Source organism: Aptenodytes forsteri, unplaced genomic scaffold (assembly GCF_000699145.1).
Source record: "Aptenodytes forsteri isolate BGI_AS27 unplaced genomic scaffold, ASM69914v1 Scaffold5, whole genome shotgun sequence".
NCBI lineage: Eukaryota > Metazoa > Chordata > Aves > Sphenisciformes > Spheniscidae > Aptenodytes > Aptenodytes forsteri.
The window spans coordinates 4,022,428-4,040,305 of NW_008795672.1; the positions used below are offsets into that span (position 1 = coordinate 4,022,428).

At 37.0% G+C, this 17,878-nt stretch overlaps 1 protein-coding gene across 2 annotated transcripts in view; it reads left to right on the top strand.

Annotated features, from left to right (window-relative positions):
- The first annotated feature begins 6 nt into the window (after window positions 1-6).
- Window positions 7-17,878, top strand: part of SLX4IP (SLX4 interacting protein) — an 80,774-nt gene continuing 62,902 nt past the window's right edge. The window contains exons 1-3 of one of the 2 annotated variants that reach the window (XM_009282527.2): window positions 7-102; window positions 1,308-1,471; window positions 6,097-6,145. In XM_009282527.2, coding sequence (XP_009280802.1) covers window positions 6,119-6,145 — 27 coding nt within the window. In that variant the 5' untranslated portion in view covers window positions 7-102; window positions 1,308-1,471; window positions 6,097-6,118. The remainder of the gene's footprint in view (window positions 103-1,307; window positions 1,472-6,096; window positions 6,146-17,878) is intronic. The other variant, XM_019472912.1, reaches the window with a different exon arrangement.

Here is a 17,878-nt window from a genome sequence, read left to right on the forward strand (position 1 = left end):
CGCTGCCGCCGCCCGGCTGGAACCCTCATCCGGGAGGCTCTTGAGGGGAGCGGCCGCGCCTCGGTCTTCAGTCTCGCTTTCCTCCCTAGATAAACGTGTGAGGTGAGGTGCCGGGGGAGCCGCCGCCGCTGCGGCGACGGTGCCGGCTGGCTCCCGCCGCCCCTCCCTCAGGCGCCGCCTCGGCTGGTTCCCTCCTGCGCCGCCCCTCGCGTCAGCACCCCTTCCCGGCCCGGCGAGGGGCGAGCCTCTGAAGCACCGGCCAGGCTTAAAATATGTATATCTCCGTGACTTTTCTTCCTTGCTTAACTCCTGTTGCAGTCACTCCGCATTACTTCTGCGCGCACCTGTCTGAGCCTTCCTGCAGGCGGACAGTGCTGCCCTGACCAAGTTCAAGAAAACTTCGTTGCCTGACCTCTCCTAAAAATTTTTCTTAGCTCTTATTCTATTCTGCACCTTTTCTGTACTCGCTCTTCTCCTTTCCCCCCCCTACTCCTGCAGTCGCTGTCAAGAACATCTTGTATTATATTCATGTGTTAATGTATAGGTTTATTTTTAATTTTGTGTATAGTTGCAGAGTTTACAACTGTAGCTAAAAGGCAAGTTTTTAATGCCTAATCTTCGTACAGAAAGGAGTATAACAATTTTTTTTTTTTAAGTTTTGTGGAACGGCTGAATGCAATGTTCATTGCATTCAACTGTTCCCAAAACTTAAAAAAAAAGGCATCCAGCAATGCAAGAAGATAATAGCTGGCACCTGTCTGTAATAAGCATGCTGATGTTCCTCAGAGTCTCTCATTCCTCTAGTTCTATACAGTTGTGTGGTGAAAGGGTAACATTTTTGAAACCAAATTGTTGAACTTTAAAGGTGAATTGTCAGTTCATTAATTGAAGGAGTGTAGATAACAATAGGCTAAAGGTATGCTAACTTGTTGGAAGACTAGTTTCCAAAAGGTTAAGTGGAGAAATTGGGAACAGTGGGCCTAAATATCCTGGAACTGCAAAATGTGAAGATTCTGGCATGTCTTTTCAGAACTAGAAATACTTTACTAAATATGTGAGTGTTAGTGGTGGCTGAGTATTACACTGCTCATCCCAAGCTTAGGATCAGCTCTCAGAAACTGACTAAAAGAGTGCTGGGTCTGGGCTGGACAACGTTTGACTTTGTTACCTAAGGACTGGAAAGTTCAGAAAAATTCTCTTTTGTGTTGCGATAGCTAATTTTGAACTGCAAAAATAGTTAATATTAACTTATTCTAGAAATGGGTTCCTTAATTAGCATTTGTGGTTTTGTTTCTGCCTTTTTTTAGGTGCCCACCTCTCCCCACACATGGTAAAGGCACCCAAAGATGGGCAGAGTGTGAATAGTTTGGAGCTGTTGTGTTAGAAGCTGCTGTATCTTCAAGTGGGCATGTGTGGCAGGAGTTTTTGGTTCCTTATTCCTGAAGTAGAAGGAAGCTGCTACTTTGCTAAGGTAAGATGCTGTTCATCAGCTGGCAGAAAACACTGTAGCTTGCTCTCTGGGAGGCCGTGTTTCCTGGCTTCTCCTGAGTGTCTACCATTCCACTTAACGTCAAATTTAGGAAGAAAGGTATTCTGCCACGTTATTTTTGAAGCATGTCTCACTCTAGCTACAGGCAACCTATGTGTTTAATTCTAGATCGTGTTTTCTTGTACAGGCTGTCTATCAAAAATTTAGATGTTGAAATACTGCAAATACTGTATCAAGACTTTTTTTTTTAAATATATAAATATATAGTTTCTGAGAGGACTTTTTCTGCCTTATTTGCTTATCTTCACATTTCTTTATGTACAGTTTCCTTTAGAGGTTCACATTAGTTTGCAACAGATATGGTATTCGATGAAACAGATTCTTATTATCAAATAGTAGTAATTGTAATAGATCTGTGTTTCTTGTGGGGTTTTTTCAACACAGAAAAATGGCAAACTATTTTGGGGCTTGCTGGCTTTTTTTCTTATACAATTGATGGGTGTTTTTCCTCATTTTCTGATGTCTTAGTATTGGTTATCTTTTCATTAGTAAATGTTCAGCGACTTTCCTGATGTTTCACACCTTAGGTGTATTCTTCTTGGTTTTCGAAGGATTTGCTTACATTTATTCTGTCTGCTGTATTTCCTTTATCTTATCTATATGGTCAGTGAGAAGAATGTGGTAGTTGGCAAACTCCCAAAGTCAGCTTATTCCCATGAAGAGCAAATTGAACCAAAGGTAACTTCTCTTGCGCACCATTTTTCTTTCTTTTTTTTCTTCTATTATTTTGTAAATTGGATTTGGAGAGGATTTCTGCCTGCCAGCAGTCCTTCTCACATCACTAGTAGCAGAGTTGTTGCAACAGTAGTATTCTGGATGGCAAATTGTTACGAAAAAGAGCTTGGTGATGCCAGAATAAGTTCAGCTGATTCATCCCTGTGCTTTGTTTGTTCTCAAGCAGGACATAAGCATTTGGAAAAGAGATGATGCTCTGGCATGTTTTGTTGCAACTCTTCTTCATATTATTGCTACTGTAAGGATTAATGATAAAACATTAGCAGTCCAAATATTGTTCTTCAGGTCACAAGCCTGCAGCACCATTGTGAATGGTATGCCATATGCAGATCAAAAATGATGTACAATCTAGGTGAACTATGTTCTTGGAAGCATGAGGCAAAGTACCTTGTGTTCTACCATATCCCAAGGTACAGGTAATTCTGAGTAAATGTTAGGTTTGTTTAATATTATCAGTGCTGTTGTAGGAGCCTTTAGTTGATGGTGCGCTCCACAGCAAATTGTGTTTGTAATTACAGATTTCCTAACTTCAGGTTATGATTCTAGCTACTTGGAGAAGAGACTATAGCATTTAACAGTCTTCTACTTTTTGCTGTGTCTTGCCTACTGTTTTTCCTATTTTTTATTTTTTTTATTTTTTTTTTGCTTGGGGGGAGCAGGTAGGGATCGTTAGTAAAGCTCTAGATACTAGCCTTTTATTAAAATTAAAAACCCAAGCCTGAAATGCTGCTGTGAGACTTTTTTTTTAAGAGAATCTGATGAGTTGTATGTGCCCAGGTTTTGTGGTGTTTTGAAAAGGCTGTGAAATATCTTACTATTTGCTTTTTGTTTTTGCATGATGGGGTGGGTGGTCCTTCCTTGGATTTCTTGGACACCAAGAATACAATGTTGTTCACCGTTACACGGAACTGAGAAGTGCAGTTGGTTTTCACTTGGTGGCTGCCATTTCCCTTTAGCATCTCTTCTGACCTAGTTCTAGCAGCTGCTGTTTCAAGAACTTCTGAGTTTTGTCTCCTACTAAGATTCTTCTTATAGTTGTTCTATTATGTTTACTTCTATAGAGTAGCACCTTACTACCTGACTGAATTGAAATGTGATGTTCCAAGTGGTCCAGAGCACTGTTCCTTACATTGTGTTTCTCAAGATTGCTATCGGTAAAGTTGACAGAATTTACTCTGATAGAAAAGTTTCTAAGGCTATTTTGTGCAAGAAAGAATGATAGTCGTGTGGCACAAGGCATGGTATTCCAGCCTCTGTCTGCAGGCTGTCATTTGAAAATTCAGTTTGCTTGCTCTATGTAACTTTTTGTTTACTATTACTATGCAGCTGATAAAAGCTCTAACTTTGAGCTTTTTCAAAACATAGTTGAAACATTTTATTAACTATATTAAAGTGTATTTTCCGTAGTTACTTGCAGAATGATTCTCAGTTCAAACTCATTTTAACCTGGTTACAGTGACAACCACTTTACTTCCCACTCCTTACGACCTTTTTACTGTTTCTGTTTCTTACTGCTTGGATATTGATATGATACATAGAAAAAAATCATTGAAGTAATTGGGAGTTTTCCTTGAGCCAGTGTATGGAATTGTGCCCTTGTTACTTTCACATTTTCTTGCAGTTGTTTGGAAGTGTTGGGTCTCAGCATTTGGATATTTGGAATGGAAGCACTGCATAGAAGTGTTTATTTAGTTCAAAATTATTACTGTTCAATCTTAAGATCAAAATTATCTGTGCTATGCTATGTTGTTGTAAAGTGGGTCTTTATCTTGTTTTGCGCTTTTTTTGAAGTTAAATAAGGATAATGACTGCATTTTGAAATGTGTAAGTCTAGTGCCTGACAGAGACACATATCACCAACCTGACTTGTATCCTGAAATTTTGACAGCTCTATCGCAGTGCTTTACAATAACTTGAAGTATGCAGTGAGAAATGGGTACGTCTACCTGTGTTCTTACTATTTTTCTATACCATCTCTTACAAAATTGACCAGATTTGTCTATCTTATTAAGAGACTAATCCTTTAGGAAACTTTAGAATGTAAAAGGCAGCTCTATGCTCAGGGTAATTTCTGTTGCTGTTCGTCTATTGCAGGCAGCAGCTACTGACACTTGTTTTCTTTCTCGATTTTGAAGTTTGAACTGTATCTTCTGCCGGTATACTAAGACCCTTGTTCACCTGATTTTCTGTCCAATCCAAGTGTCTTCCTTGTCTGTCGCTTCTGTTCCTATCCTGTGTGAAAATAGAATGGATCTTAATTTTTTTATTCCTGGGTTTTTGTTGATACTAATCTGGTACCATAGGGCCCATTCCATGTCTCTTCTGAATCCCAGCATTGTGGGGTTAGTTGGAAAGACTTTAAGGAATTTAACCTGTCTTCTACCTTTTGACAAGTGAATGTTTAGCTCCCATTTATGTGGAGAATGATGAGCTTCCCCAGTAGTTTCAGTGCTGTGACTGTAATTGTTGTCAGTTTGGGGAAGAAAAAAAAAGCAGTTAAAAACCTGAAATTGGTGTGGAAGGTGATTAGACTTGGTTTGGCTTGCAAGCCAGCTTGAAGATTGTAGTCATTTGAGTGAGATACATTGTTCTTCTAAGGGGTGGTGGTGGGGAATCTTAGCAATTAATTGACGGTTTCTTCTTGCGCCCAAGGGAGGGTGCGTTTAACTTCCAGCATGAATTAATGCTTCCTGAGTTACTTGGAATGGTCTGAGGCAGGATCAGGGTCTGTGCAGCTAAATGTACCTCACTCAGTATCCCAAACTAAGCAGTCTAAACCCTGTTTGGGGTAAGCAAGAGAAGAGGATGTCTAAAGTTCACTTTACTTTTGTGCAACCACAGAAAGGCTCAGGTCACATTGCTTTATGCATGTAGTAGTCTAAAATTTTAAATATACATAATAATATATGCATGCTAGGTGCACTGGAAGACATAGTTTCTTACTTAAAAAAAAACAAAACAAAACGTGACTGCGCTTTGTTCTTGAACTGGTTTAAACTCTGATATTACTGATTACCAGAACTGCAGGTAGTGAATAGGTGTCTCAATTCTGAAGTTTGCTTACTGCCGCTTGGTCTGAAAGCAAGTTTTGAAATTTGCGTAGTGTTGCTGAGCCCCTGTTAAGAGCATGGTGGAGGATATTATTTCTATAGGGCCATTGTTGTATGCAGGCTCTTGTGGGCTCCCTAGCTAAGTAGAAATGGAGTATCCACAAGATAGGAAGGGATGAACTTTATGTAGAGAGGACTCTCTTGACTGGAGCAGGTATTATTTCATGTATTAAGATTATTTTTTCTTGAAAACAATACCTTTTTAATTTTGTGTGTTTTCTTCCCTCTTTTCTTTGTCATTCTTTCTTTCTTTAAGCTATGCAAAGGGATTTTATGTGAAGCTATTATTTTGAAAGAGAAACTAGGCCAGGGGCCGTATGCATAGGGACCAGTGGTTGAGACAGTAGTAAAGAAATATTCCAGGTTTAGTTTGCTGCTCTCTGAAAGGCTTCTTGAGGGTAAGTTATGTAGGTTTGTCTCTGTCTTGGTACTGGTCTGAAAAATAGTTCTAATTTTGTACTTCATGTGTTGGATGCTAAGTGCCTGAACAATTATGAGGTTCACTAAAACAAACCAAGGCAGGTAGCTAAGTAATTCTCCTTTAAATAAGAGTTTTCCTTGGTTTTCTTAAAGCAGAGTATAGGGTTTGAAGAACAGCAGTAATGAAAAAAATGAGTAATAGATTTTAAAAATCCTTCTCAGTTGGTGTAGAGATCTGAGTTTTTCTATAGTGCTGATCACTTTTAATTGATATTTTTATAGGACCAGCTTACACTGACCTATCATGGCATCCAACAAATTTGTCATTAAGGTAAGTAGAATGTCATAGCTTTCATTTAAAAAAAAAAAAAAAAGAAATCAGAAATACTGCTTAGAATGTGTGTACGTTGATTTTAAAAGTTAATGATGAAGAGGTGCGTCCTTCAGGCTTCTGGTCATAGTAGCATACTTTATATCGTTTTTTTCTCTCTCTTTGGAAGCAAATTTCTTGAATTGCTCTTTATCATGGCATAGCGTGTCTGAGGTCAGCTGAAGATTAAAATCGTGTAACTAAAAGTGGTTAGTTGTGTAGTTAGAATTAGAAACTGCATGAATTCTCAGTAAAACAGTATTTGCTACCTGAAATAAAATTTAGGATTGATTCTTCTCTTACTGTAATCTTGCAATATTATTTGTGTACTTCCCAGGTAATCTAAGAGTTCCTGCTTTAAGGCGTAGCAATGTTCTTAAACTCTTTATCACATTTGACTCTTTATTTGCATCTTTTTTTTTGCCTCTTTTCCCATTTTCAGGGATTAGTTGTCTTACATCCAGTAAAATGCCATTGCCGTTTATTTTGCAAACAGTCTCTGACTTTTGGTTGTGTATCTGAAGAGTAATGCTTTTCAAAAAATTCTGTAATGAACATAGCACTTCATAATTCTTCTACCGTAACTATATCAGCTTATCAATAAATAAAACTAGTTGTTCAGTAAAAATTGTGAAACCTTCTCTTTTGGACCTTCTTTCCTGTTCCTGTGTTCCTGTATGTCTGGTGTAGTTTAGGTAACGCATACATTTCAAAGTGATTAGCACAATATATTATTCTCTTGGAAATGTTTTTTCCAGGAATTTTCTGAACAGAGGAGACTTTTTCCTCTGTGGATTGGCTTGGGTTTTTTGGAGGGCAGCTACAAAAACCTTCCTGACTGATCAGGCTGTGGAAGCTGTTGAAGCTTGGTTTTGTGGGTAACCAACCTGTTCAACAAGCAGACTGAACGCTTCATTTTTGTGTGCTATGTGTTCTTTTCCAAGGAAAACTGCTGTTATTTAGTGGGAAGTTTGCTTTAATTTTTTTACTGTTTAACATGATTGTAAACCTTAAATTGATAGTATCAATGTCTATACTATTCACTGCTTCTGAATTGATATAGGAGTTAGGAGAAATATCTTTGATTTTGAGCACATTTTAGCTGATACTCTGAGTCTATGTGCCACTGATGCGGGCAACAACAGGAGCTGAGGCTGAAGGCATTGTTTTTCTCACCTGAGAACTCTTGATATCATGAACGTTAATGTAAAATGACTAAAATGTATCAAATACATAATGTAAATATGTGAAAAGCTGACTGGCATTCGCTTTGTGCACAGATGCGTAACATTTTACTTGTTAGATCAGGGATTTTGTATGTGAATATTTGCTTCTTTACGTTAACTGGATTTGTATTTAATGTAACTATTCCCTTTTTAAAGACTGTTCAACTTTCACATAAATTTTTCAAGGAAGATCCCTGTGCAGAAGATTCTCCATTAAAAGGCACAAAATACTCTCACTCCTCTCTGCAGGGGGAGTATTGAAAATACTACGTTCTTACTTTTAGGTTCCTCGTGTTTGAAATTGATAAGGGTATTTTACTGAGTCTGAAAATGTTCCATGCATGTCTCGTCTTCTACGTTCTCTACTTTTAAGTTTTCAGATTTTGTAAGCATGTGTATGTTAATCTTGTTGGTAAGAGAGCGAAAAGTACAGCTTATCAGTCTTTCAAGTCTTAGCTGACTGGAACGTAATTAAGAGGAAAACACCTGTAATGTGTTTAATGGCTTAGCTTCTTAACAGCACGTATTTTATATGAGAATCTCTGTACCTCCAATGTAATGGTCAATTATTTTCAGTAGAGGGAGTAGTTGGCCTATTTTTGAAAGGCGATCCTAAGCTTGGTTTTATGGGCAATTACGAGCGATTGAAATAAAATAATTGATGCAGTAAAATAGCTTTAAACCTTAATACAAAAACTATGGTTAGGTCCTAAACATGCTTGCTTCACTTGCCAAGTGGCTGGATGCCATAGTGTTGTGATGTGCAACAGATAATATTTTGTGCAAGTTAGTTTGATCATCAATTTTCAATTTTAGGAAATATTGATACTTCATAAAGCACTGCATGGTAAAATACCCCCAAATCTGGAAAATAAGACATATGAATTTAATTAAGCTTTCTGTGTGTGTTGCTAAAATATTTTACTGCTGTTCTGAGAAATAAATCTTAACTTTAATTGGTAAGGCTTAAAGCAAAATCATGAACTCTGTATGGATTTGAAAAATACTATCACTAGGGCCTTGTTGAAAACTTTGGACAAACTAGAAAGAATTGCTCTTCCAGAATTGTGTAAATTGACTTTATTCATGCCAAACTGCAAAACTAAATATAGTAATTTTTATGGCTGGGGGGGAAAAAAAAAATTTATTTTTTTTCGTTTTCTGCAATTTGTTCATTTGCCAAACACTGAAGACTGTAAGTTGTTACTACATTTCAATAGTTCAACTCAAAGAGAAGCTTTTTTACTTTGCCATTTCCTACTTTGAGAAATTAAGAGCTCTGTTCTGTCTCAGATTTGTAGGCCTTTGCTAGCACATATCTTAGATTAAGATAATTATAGTTTCAGTGTTCCCTCTGCTCATCCAGCACACTCTGCAGTTGGTTTTCCAGCAGTGTTCCTTGTTATCAATTTAAATTACTGCATGCTGGAAGTGTATATGAAACTTTTTGGTCCTTGCTACTTCAAACTTTTTGCTTGCTTTAAATTGTAAGTTCCTTTGAAGCAGTGAGCATATTTTTCTGTTTTGTATTGGGAACAAAGGTGGAAGTACTGGATATGATGGGACAGAAAAATGACAGTACAACTGTAATGTGGTCAATTTTCCCCTTCATTTTGCTTGTGTATGTATCCTTTTTTAATGTTGATGTTTCTTAATGTAATCATTAAGATATTGATTTATAACCAAAGGCGTCTTAACATCTGTCTTTGCATGTCTTAGAAGTGCTCCATGAAAGAAAGTGTGCATAGAAAGAATGTTGATTATAGGCCCTAACAGTAGGTAGAAGGAAATGGAAAGAGATCTTCCTGTCAGACAGTATGCTAGTAGGTACTTACAGCACCGTACGGGTCATTTTAGGGTCTGCTCACAGACCTGTAGAAGGTATTATTGTCTTTGGTCTGGACTAAGAAAATGTGCAGTTTATTTTGAAGGGGCCTTTTGTTGATATTTCCATGCATGTTTAAATATGTTAATAGATTTCTAATGCTAAAGCTTCACCATATCTCTGGCCTTTCCAGTGCTTGCTTTCTTTTAGCTACCAGTTGAAATGTAATACAGCGATAGTATGTCGATAAAGACTTCTGTATCAGATATGTCTGTTTGGATGATTCTTAGGAGACATCTAAGTGGGCAAGACAGATTAAAGTTCACATTTCTGTGAAGTGTGTCCATTGAATTAGCTAATCAATATTTCTGTAAATATTTTGCTCTGTGAGAAAGTGGTGTGTTTGCTGCTTCTTGCAAGTAGTTTGGAGAGAAAAAAACTAGGGAGATGAGTAGGTTTTCTTATCTCATTTTTTAATTTTTTGCTGATTCCATATAATGAGTAATGGAGGATAGTAAGTAATGCATTTTACTGCTCTATTAAGTCTATAGATACATGAATGCAGTGCTCTCAAGTGGAGAGTGAGAGTAAGGAATACTGTTTGTGTTTAAAATAATTTTCTTGTATGTTGTGACTGCTCAGAGTTACTAGACTGATACTACAGATGCTTTTTTTTACATATGTTGTTTTGAATTGTTTAGCATACTGACTTCTAGTTTGAGAACTAGATTTTTTTAGAGTGCTTAGTTAAAATAACTAATAAATACGGTGTTTTCTGATGTCCATTTCTTTTTCCCCATTGCAAAACTAAGACATTTGTATGTGAAATTTATGTAGTTGGAGTACTTGCAAATGTTTCCATAGAAATAAGCTGTAAGTTTGATTTCTACAATCTGATAGAGTTTGTAAAAGTTCTCCAAACTGATTAAAGGTCATTGAGTTTTATGTGTACTGTATGTTCTTATATTTGCTTTTTGGGTCTTTAAAAATTAAGGAATAGCTATATTAACCATTTAATGGTAGTTTTTTTGTAGGGATGGTGTTCTCCTAAAGCAACATTGCTCAGAACAACTATAAATACAGGTGGTTGGAATTGTTATTATCAAGTAGCATCATGCACTTCACTCAGCTGTGATGTTTGTTTCTATACGAATGGATAAAATATGATACTTGTCTCAAAGGGCTTAAATGTCTTAAGAAGATAACAAGGGACCTGGGGGAAAATATGATTTAAAATAGGAAGTAGAAAACAATAATAATGGATGGAGGGACATCTATTTGATTTTCTTTCTTAACTCTGTATTTAATTCCCAATTTCATGGGACCAGATACGGAATGACTAAAGTGATGAGTAAATAAGTTCCAGAAGAAAGAAAAGAGGAAGTTGGGAGGTAGAGAGGGGAGGAAAATTAAGTGTAGGATCTAATTCTAAACCTCCTGGAGTCAATGGAAGTTTCCTCACTGACCTCAGAGGATTAATTTGCAAGCCTAGGGAAATGATGAGTGGATGAAGAGTTGGGAGATTAAAGCGTTAGCAAAAGGAGAAAGGAATAGGAAGCCAGAGGGATAAACAACAATAGTGAAAACACTGCTTTCACAGGGATCACTTCAAATAAGGAATAAAAGGATGGTTCAATTTGCATTACTTTTTTTAGTAATTAAAATAAATCTGATTAGCTTTAAAAGTACCAGTTGTGCCAGAAAATTAGGTTTTTGCTAATTGTGAGCTATATACTACTGTGACAGTGATATGGGATTCTAAATACACACCATACCAAGTGTTACTAATTTTTTTTAGATTTAATAAATTCAAAGATGTAATCTCCATGATATTTGCCATATGCCTTATTTCTGACCAGCACTACCATATTTTACGCCTCCACTGTTCTGCTTCTTGGAGATCTTGGTGGTACTGCCTGCTTGACCCCCAAGTCCAGCAGTGAAGGAGGAAGGGATGGGAAACTTAGAAGCAGACTTCAGTCTCTGTGAGTCCAGCAAAACATCAGGGCTTAGCAGAGATGCTGGATGGGGTCACTGAATGTCTTTAGGTCCTGGGAGAGGCTTCAGCTTGCGCTGTAGGTGAAATTCTTCAATTCTTTCCAGTGAGTTCAGATGGAGGTTAGTAGGCTGGGAGGTAGAGATCCATGTTTCATATAGTACCTGGTAATGCCATGTACAAACAGTTTAATGATGCAGTGATGCAGTTTTTGCTCTTGATGTTAGTATCATGAAAATTTAATATAAAATTTTTTGTATTGTTTCGTGTGGCCTCTCCCCACCCTGGACAATGCAGATGGATTCTAATATGTGGAAGTTATCTGAGTATTTGGTATTATATGAGTGTGTTCTGACTGGACTATGGAGTAAAAGGGAGAAGAGAGACTGACAACACATTTTTATTCTTTCCTTATGTTTCATCCATGTAGTTCACAACTTCCTTAAAAGGTGTCTATTTTTAAAAGCAAAATTATTGCTTAGTTTCAATTCTCAAATAAGAGCTTAGTTTCTCGACATTTTGTGTTCCCTGCAGCACTTGTTCAACCGTGACTTTGCAGTATTTTTCTTAACTCAATAGGCAAACTTTTCCTTAAATAATGGTACCACAGGACATGGCACCTTATTTCAATATTCTGCTGCAGTCATTGCTAAGCATGAGCACTGATGACACTCAGCTATTGTGAAAACCCTTTAAACTGCTGATAAATTGATGACTCATGGTCACCTGATGAAAACAGAGTCATTACCATGACTCCAGAAACTTTAGATCCCATGTAAGTGTTTCACTTCCCACACTAGTTCTTCTAAAAGCGATGATGATGCAGTTATTTTCTAACAGTTGACAGCTGCTCAATTAAGCTGTGACAATGTGGTTGGCAAAAACTATAAATTCCAGACTTTTTTAATAATAGTTTAAGGAACTAAAATCTGTATGAGCTGTGAAGAAGTCACCAACGTTATTCGCAGTGTTACTTGGAGTGTTTTCTAATCAAATTATACATTTTCGATTTCATAAAGTCACCAATTATTCGCAGTGTTACTTGGAGTGTTTTCTAATCAAATTATAGATTTCATTTACCACTACTGAATTAAGTTCTTCTTATTGTTTATTGTACCCAAACCTCATTGAAGTCAGTGGGCTTTGGATCAGAGCCTGTAGGAGTATATTGGTAGCACACTGTAGCTTAACTAAAGACATACTAATTTATTTCATAAGCATCCTTCCTCAGTTTATCTGTCTTTTTTAAATGCAGTCTGTTTGTCTATAATGTCAATGTCTAAAGAAGCTATGTTGGAAAAATATTGAAAAGTGATACAGCCAAATAATAAAACATAAATCAGTTTTAATTCCAATGTGAAAAGAGTAAAATGAAAACCCCTGTGTTGCCGACTTGTGATTACCCAGGGACTGTGAAAAGATGGATAAAGTGAAAATAGAACTATGAAAAAACAATAAATTAGACTTTAGGTGTGTATGATTCTATGTTTTATAAAGCAGAAGAAGGTTCTCAACAAGTAATTGAATGTAGGGTAGTGTGGGATGGTTCATTCACTCTTAAACGATCAGGAGTTTGACTGGTGATTTTTGTCTTACACTAGTTTCCCTCTTTTGACTGGAAATATTTCGAACTTGAAATGCTGTGAGACACCATGCTTAAGAAAATAAAAATATTAAGTGATTTCAAATGTGTATGATTGAAACTTTTGCTAGAATGGATAATGTTGGGGTGTGTATGGGACCAATATAAAAATATTATTTTCTCTTTCTTTTTAAACAGATGTTGACTAAGTAAAATTCATGCTTTAAAATTTAACATGTAGACTCCTACAATTTTTTTAGTTATATCTCCATTTCTGTTTGTTTTTTTTCCATTTATTTTCCAGCTGACTCATTTCAAACTTAGATGAACATTATGTATTTATTCTGTGCTAAAAACTGGGACTTATCTAGTCTGGAAAAGAATGGTCTGATCAGAATTGAATATTAACTTCAGATATTAAGGGGAAAAAAGGTAGAAACGATAAATTTCTTAGATGCAATAATATCAGTCATACAAACTATGTCAACAAATTACATGTGGGAAAATCATGGCTTGTTTGTGTGGTGCTGTTTTTTGCCCCTGAATCCCTCTCCACCATTTTCCTTACCACAAGCAGCGTGGTAATGAAAAGGCAAAAACTTACAGATTTAATAAAAAAATTTAGTAATAATGTCAGAAACACATTTGAAAACCAAGCTGCACTATGGAGTGAAGTGATATCTTGATTAAAAAAAAGAACTCTTACTACAGAAGGCAAGTTCTGTAGAGCTTTTCCGTATTCTAGCTCTTCTGCTGTTGTGTATTGTTCTATCCTTCTGTTTTTTAACAGAATCTGTCTCCTTTTGCCTCTGTGCGATATTGCTTGGCCAAACAAACAGAAAGAATAAACAAATTTATATAATGAATAAAAATCAGATTAGCTGCATAGGTTCATTTAGTCATACAAAGAAATGGTAAATGAAGATAGATCTTGCCAAGCCATGTTGTCTGTACCTTTGTATGTCAAGCTAACCTATTTTTTTATTTCCCTGCTTCACAGAACACAGTATTTTTAATGAGGCCTACACAAAAGACAACGCTGCCTTCTTACTACGAAACAGTATTTGTAGCTGAGAGGTTTTCACGTGGGAAAGTGGGAAAAGGATAGTTTGTGGTCTAGATCATGCGCAGACAGTTTTGAACCAAAATCTTAACTTCAGTGATTTGAGTGCTTCAAGATTATCTTTTCCTCTTGGCTGCGTACACTTTGCTAGGGAAGCATGGTCTATTTGTGAAGCCCTAAGAGCAACTGTTATCTTTCTTGGCTTTGTACTTTCTTGTCTTTGTAGCTTCGTCGAGGCTTCTTTGCTGTTTCTGCTATCTGTACGTTTTACAGACAGATCAGCTTGCATGAAGTCCTGAATCTACAAGCTTCAGCAAAACACAGATTTTATTCCTTTTTCTATGTAACTTGCCACATACATAGGAAATAGCATGCAAGTGGAGAATCGCTGTAAAGATGTTGCATCAAATACTCCTTGAAGAATAGTTAGTTGTTAGTCTTGAGGGAGAGTGAGGAAAAGAACGGAGGTAAGGAAGAATGACATGGTGCTTTCCACATGAGAAAATGTGGCATAGCCACAGAACATTTTCTCAGCATTTTGTGGTGCTTTCCACATGAGAAAATGTGACATAGCCACAGAACATTTTCTCAGCATTTTTGTATTGTTGATGACTGAGGTTGGGGGATATCTGTAAAGGTACTTCAAGAATTCTATCCTCATTTTGCTCTAAAAACCTGTGCAACAACTAAACTAAACTAAGCTCTGTTCCACATGCAAGGTCCTGCTTAGTTTCCGGGAAGTAGTAAGGTGCCTGGCGTATCTGGCACCACTCAACTGGTGAAACAATAGTTTATATAAGATACAGTTAAATACAGCCTTTCAAGTTCAAGCCAATATTCTCCTATTTTAAACTCAGAGGGTCATCTGTGTTCATTGAATATACCAGTGATTTAATAGCACTCATAGTTAACCAAATATACATGGTTGTGGTTTATCCTGCTTTGTATCATACAGATAAAGGCTGATAGAAGTGTATAGCTCTGAACATAAAATATTTGCTGAACTAAAGAGTTGGGAAAGAGCTAAGCCTTGGGCCATTAAAGAGCATCTGTTCAATGCCAAGATCCCAGGATTTGACAGTTGGTAGGGTCATGCAGTATATAACTTTCCCTTCTTTATTTTGACGTTCCTATAGTATAAAAATAGGAAGGAGAGTAATATAAGTAGCGCTACCATAGTGTGTTGCCTTGCCATTATAAGGTAATCTTCAGTAGTGGAAAACAAGCTTATAAAGAGTTATTCCCTTTGTGGTACTGTCTGTAAGTCTCTGGTTCTTATTTTGCTGGGTGTTAAACTGTCACATAGTTGCAATCCAGGTCTTGGGGAATTTACAAACAGTTTAGACGATAGGAGTAAGTCTGACACATCAAAAGTTGAAAATGAAACCCATAATTTAAAAAAGCAGTCAAACAAAACCAGATTCTCGCCTCAAACAAGTGCTGAGTACTGAGTGTTTGTAGTATAATATGAAATAGACTGAATAGCAGTGACTGGTGATTAAATCATCATTGGCTGCTGTGGGCGTCCCAGGGGAGAGACATCTTATAGGAGGATTTGGAATAAAAGAACAACATTGGTTTATAGATTTCTTCAGAAAATTGTTAGAATTTGTCATTAGTTTTAAATCTTTATATTTCAATTTACACATCTTTCAAAAAATTGAGTTGAATAATGTATTTTGCTTTTATTGTTTGGTGAAAACAGAGGGTGCTGTTTAGAAATGACCTTAAAAGACTTCAAAAAAAAAATGTTAAGCAAAATGTTTCTTTGCCTGTAACACTTCACCCTGATAATTGGCAGGAATTGTGATTTGATTTGTAGAATGTTTGGAGGATACAACTAGGGGTACTTGCTGATTATGACCTGAAAAGAGATTTAATTACAGATGCCCAGCATATTCTATGTAGTTCAGAAAACTCTTTGCTAATTTGAAACCATTTTCTGTAAGGCTATTGGAGATGGCTCATATGTCATCGTCATTTTATAGAGGCCTACGTTACTAAGCATGTAGGAGCTGTTGGGATTTAGTCTGGGTTTGTAAATTCCTATTTGAACTATGATACAAATTTTGGGAAGGAAAAACCCAGTGATGAAGAATACATTAAAACATATTGTAAGTTCAGAAGTGAAACGATACTCCGATATCATTAGAACCTACCTTTTTGTTAGAGTATCTTTTGCAAGCATCAAGAAATCTCACAGTATTTCAAGCTGTACACCTAGAAAATCACTTAAAGCTCTGTTGTTGATAGCCAGCGTTGTGACAGGGTGAGGCAACTGTTTTTCGTGTACCGTTATGAGACAGCATTCCCACCCCAAGCAGAGAAAATGAAGGTGGCAAAATATAATTTCCAGATTTGTAAGTTGGCTAGGCCGTTGGATCTGTAACAAAGTGTTATGGGTACCACTGATGATCACAGACTGTTAAAATACAATAGAAAGTTTGATCTTCACAGTGGGCTACAAATTCAAAACTAGTTTAGAAGGAGAAAATACTTCTGGAATTACCAGCAGCATTGCTCATCATTGTTCCTTGGAGACTCACGTGTAAGCAGAGCCTCGCTTCACATTTAGTTGCTCTGCCAGTTTGGTATTCCTCCTTTACACGGAGATATTAGGAATAATAGATTGTCAAACACTTTAACCTTTTTTATTAAGAAGCAAAACATGGAGAGCTTCAGTCTCACCATTAGCCCTCATTAGCTGTGGGCTCTGTTACACGGCGCTTTGAAATGATGCCTGAGTAGTGATACAGAGCTGTGCCTACTCTTCGGAGAGTACCGGTGTTCCTGAAATAACTTCAGCTTGTATCCTCCTCCTGAGTATTTCTATTCCATGTAAGAAGTGGTTGTGTCCTTAACACCAGACTTTATCTGCGTAGATACTAGTGAACTTTAAATTGATGCAACTGGTAGTTTCAGAATAGGCAACATAATGGTATTTAAGAGGGTAAGCTCATTCACCGTGAACACCTACTTTACAGTAATGCCCACATTAAAATCTCTGCTGCTGCTGGCTGTTGTCATATTGGTACTTGATTTTGAAATACTACTTCTTTCTCTTTGGGTTGCCACACAGATGTAGTGGTTAGACCTTGATCAGCAAGTGCCATGCTCATTTCTCTAATTTGACCATCTGTAAGTGAGTTCAGTGATCCTCAAGATGCTTAGATTAGTTCCCTTTGTCTTTTCAGTAATAGTTTGGATCTCTTCAAAAAGTCAGTATGCCATGTGTTTAAATGTTAAGTAGTAAGACATCAGTCCAAATCTATTAAAATATAATGTAGTTTAAATGTGATGGTGTCTATTATCTTACTAGTGTGGTGAAAAACAGCAAGGTTTTTTTTTCAAATGGTAGTTCTGTTGTGGGCTGCATGATGGAGGTTCCCATGTATTTAAGGTGAGGATTCCAGGCTTTTCCACAAAGTGAAAGGGCTATGAAAACTGTTCTGTGAGAGCTCCTTCTCAGCAGCGAAGATCTCCCTTGCTTTTATTTTCATGTTTATAGCGGCACCTTATAGAGACTTACAAATCAGACAGAACTCAGAAAGAGTAAAATGAAAAGTGGCAGGGTTGTGGAACAGGCTGTGGAAGGTCAGTGTTCCATGGGGGGAGCAACTTTGGGATAGGCTTTCACCTGTATAACTGTTGTTGAATGCAGGGGTGTATGTTTAACTTTTTTAAATTGCAGATAAACTGCAGATTATAAGCATGAAAATGCAATAATGTGCCATTAATATTCGAAGGAACAGATTGCACGTGAACAGGTAATGGGATTGGAATGGTTATGCTGCTACCTAAAGGGAAAGAAAATCTGTCACTGCATACTTGTGTGTCGTGGAGTTTCCCTCTGTGACTTCCATAGGAAGCTTCTGCAATCTGGCGTTACGCAAAATAAAATCTCAGGCCTTTCTTTGCTGCTTGCAGCTGTCTTCAACCAATCCATTAATGTTTCCGGACTAGAGCAAAAGCTGAATGTTCACAAATAATTCCACACTGAAG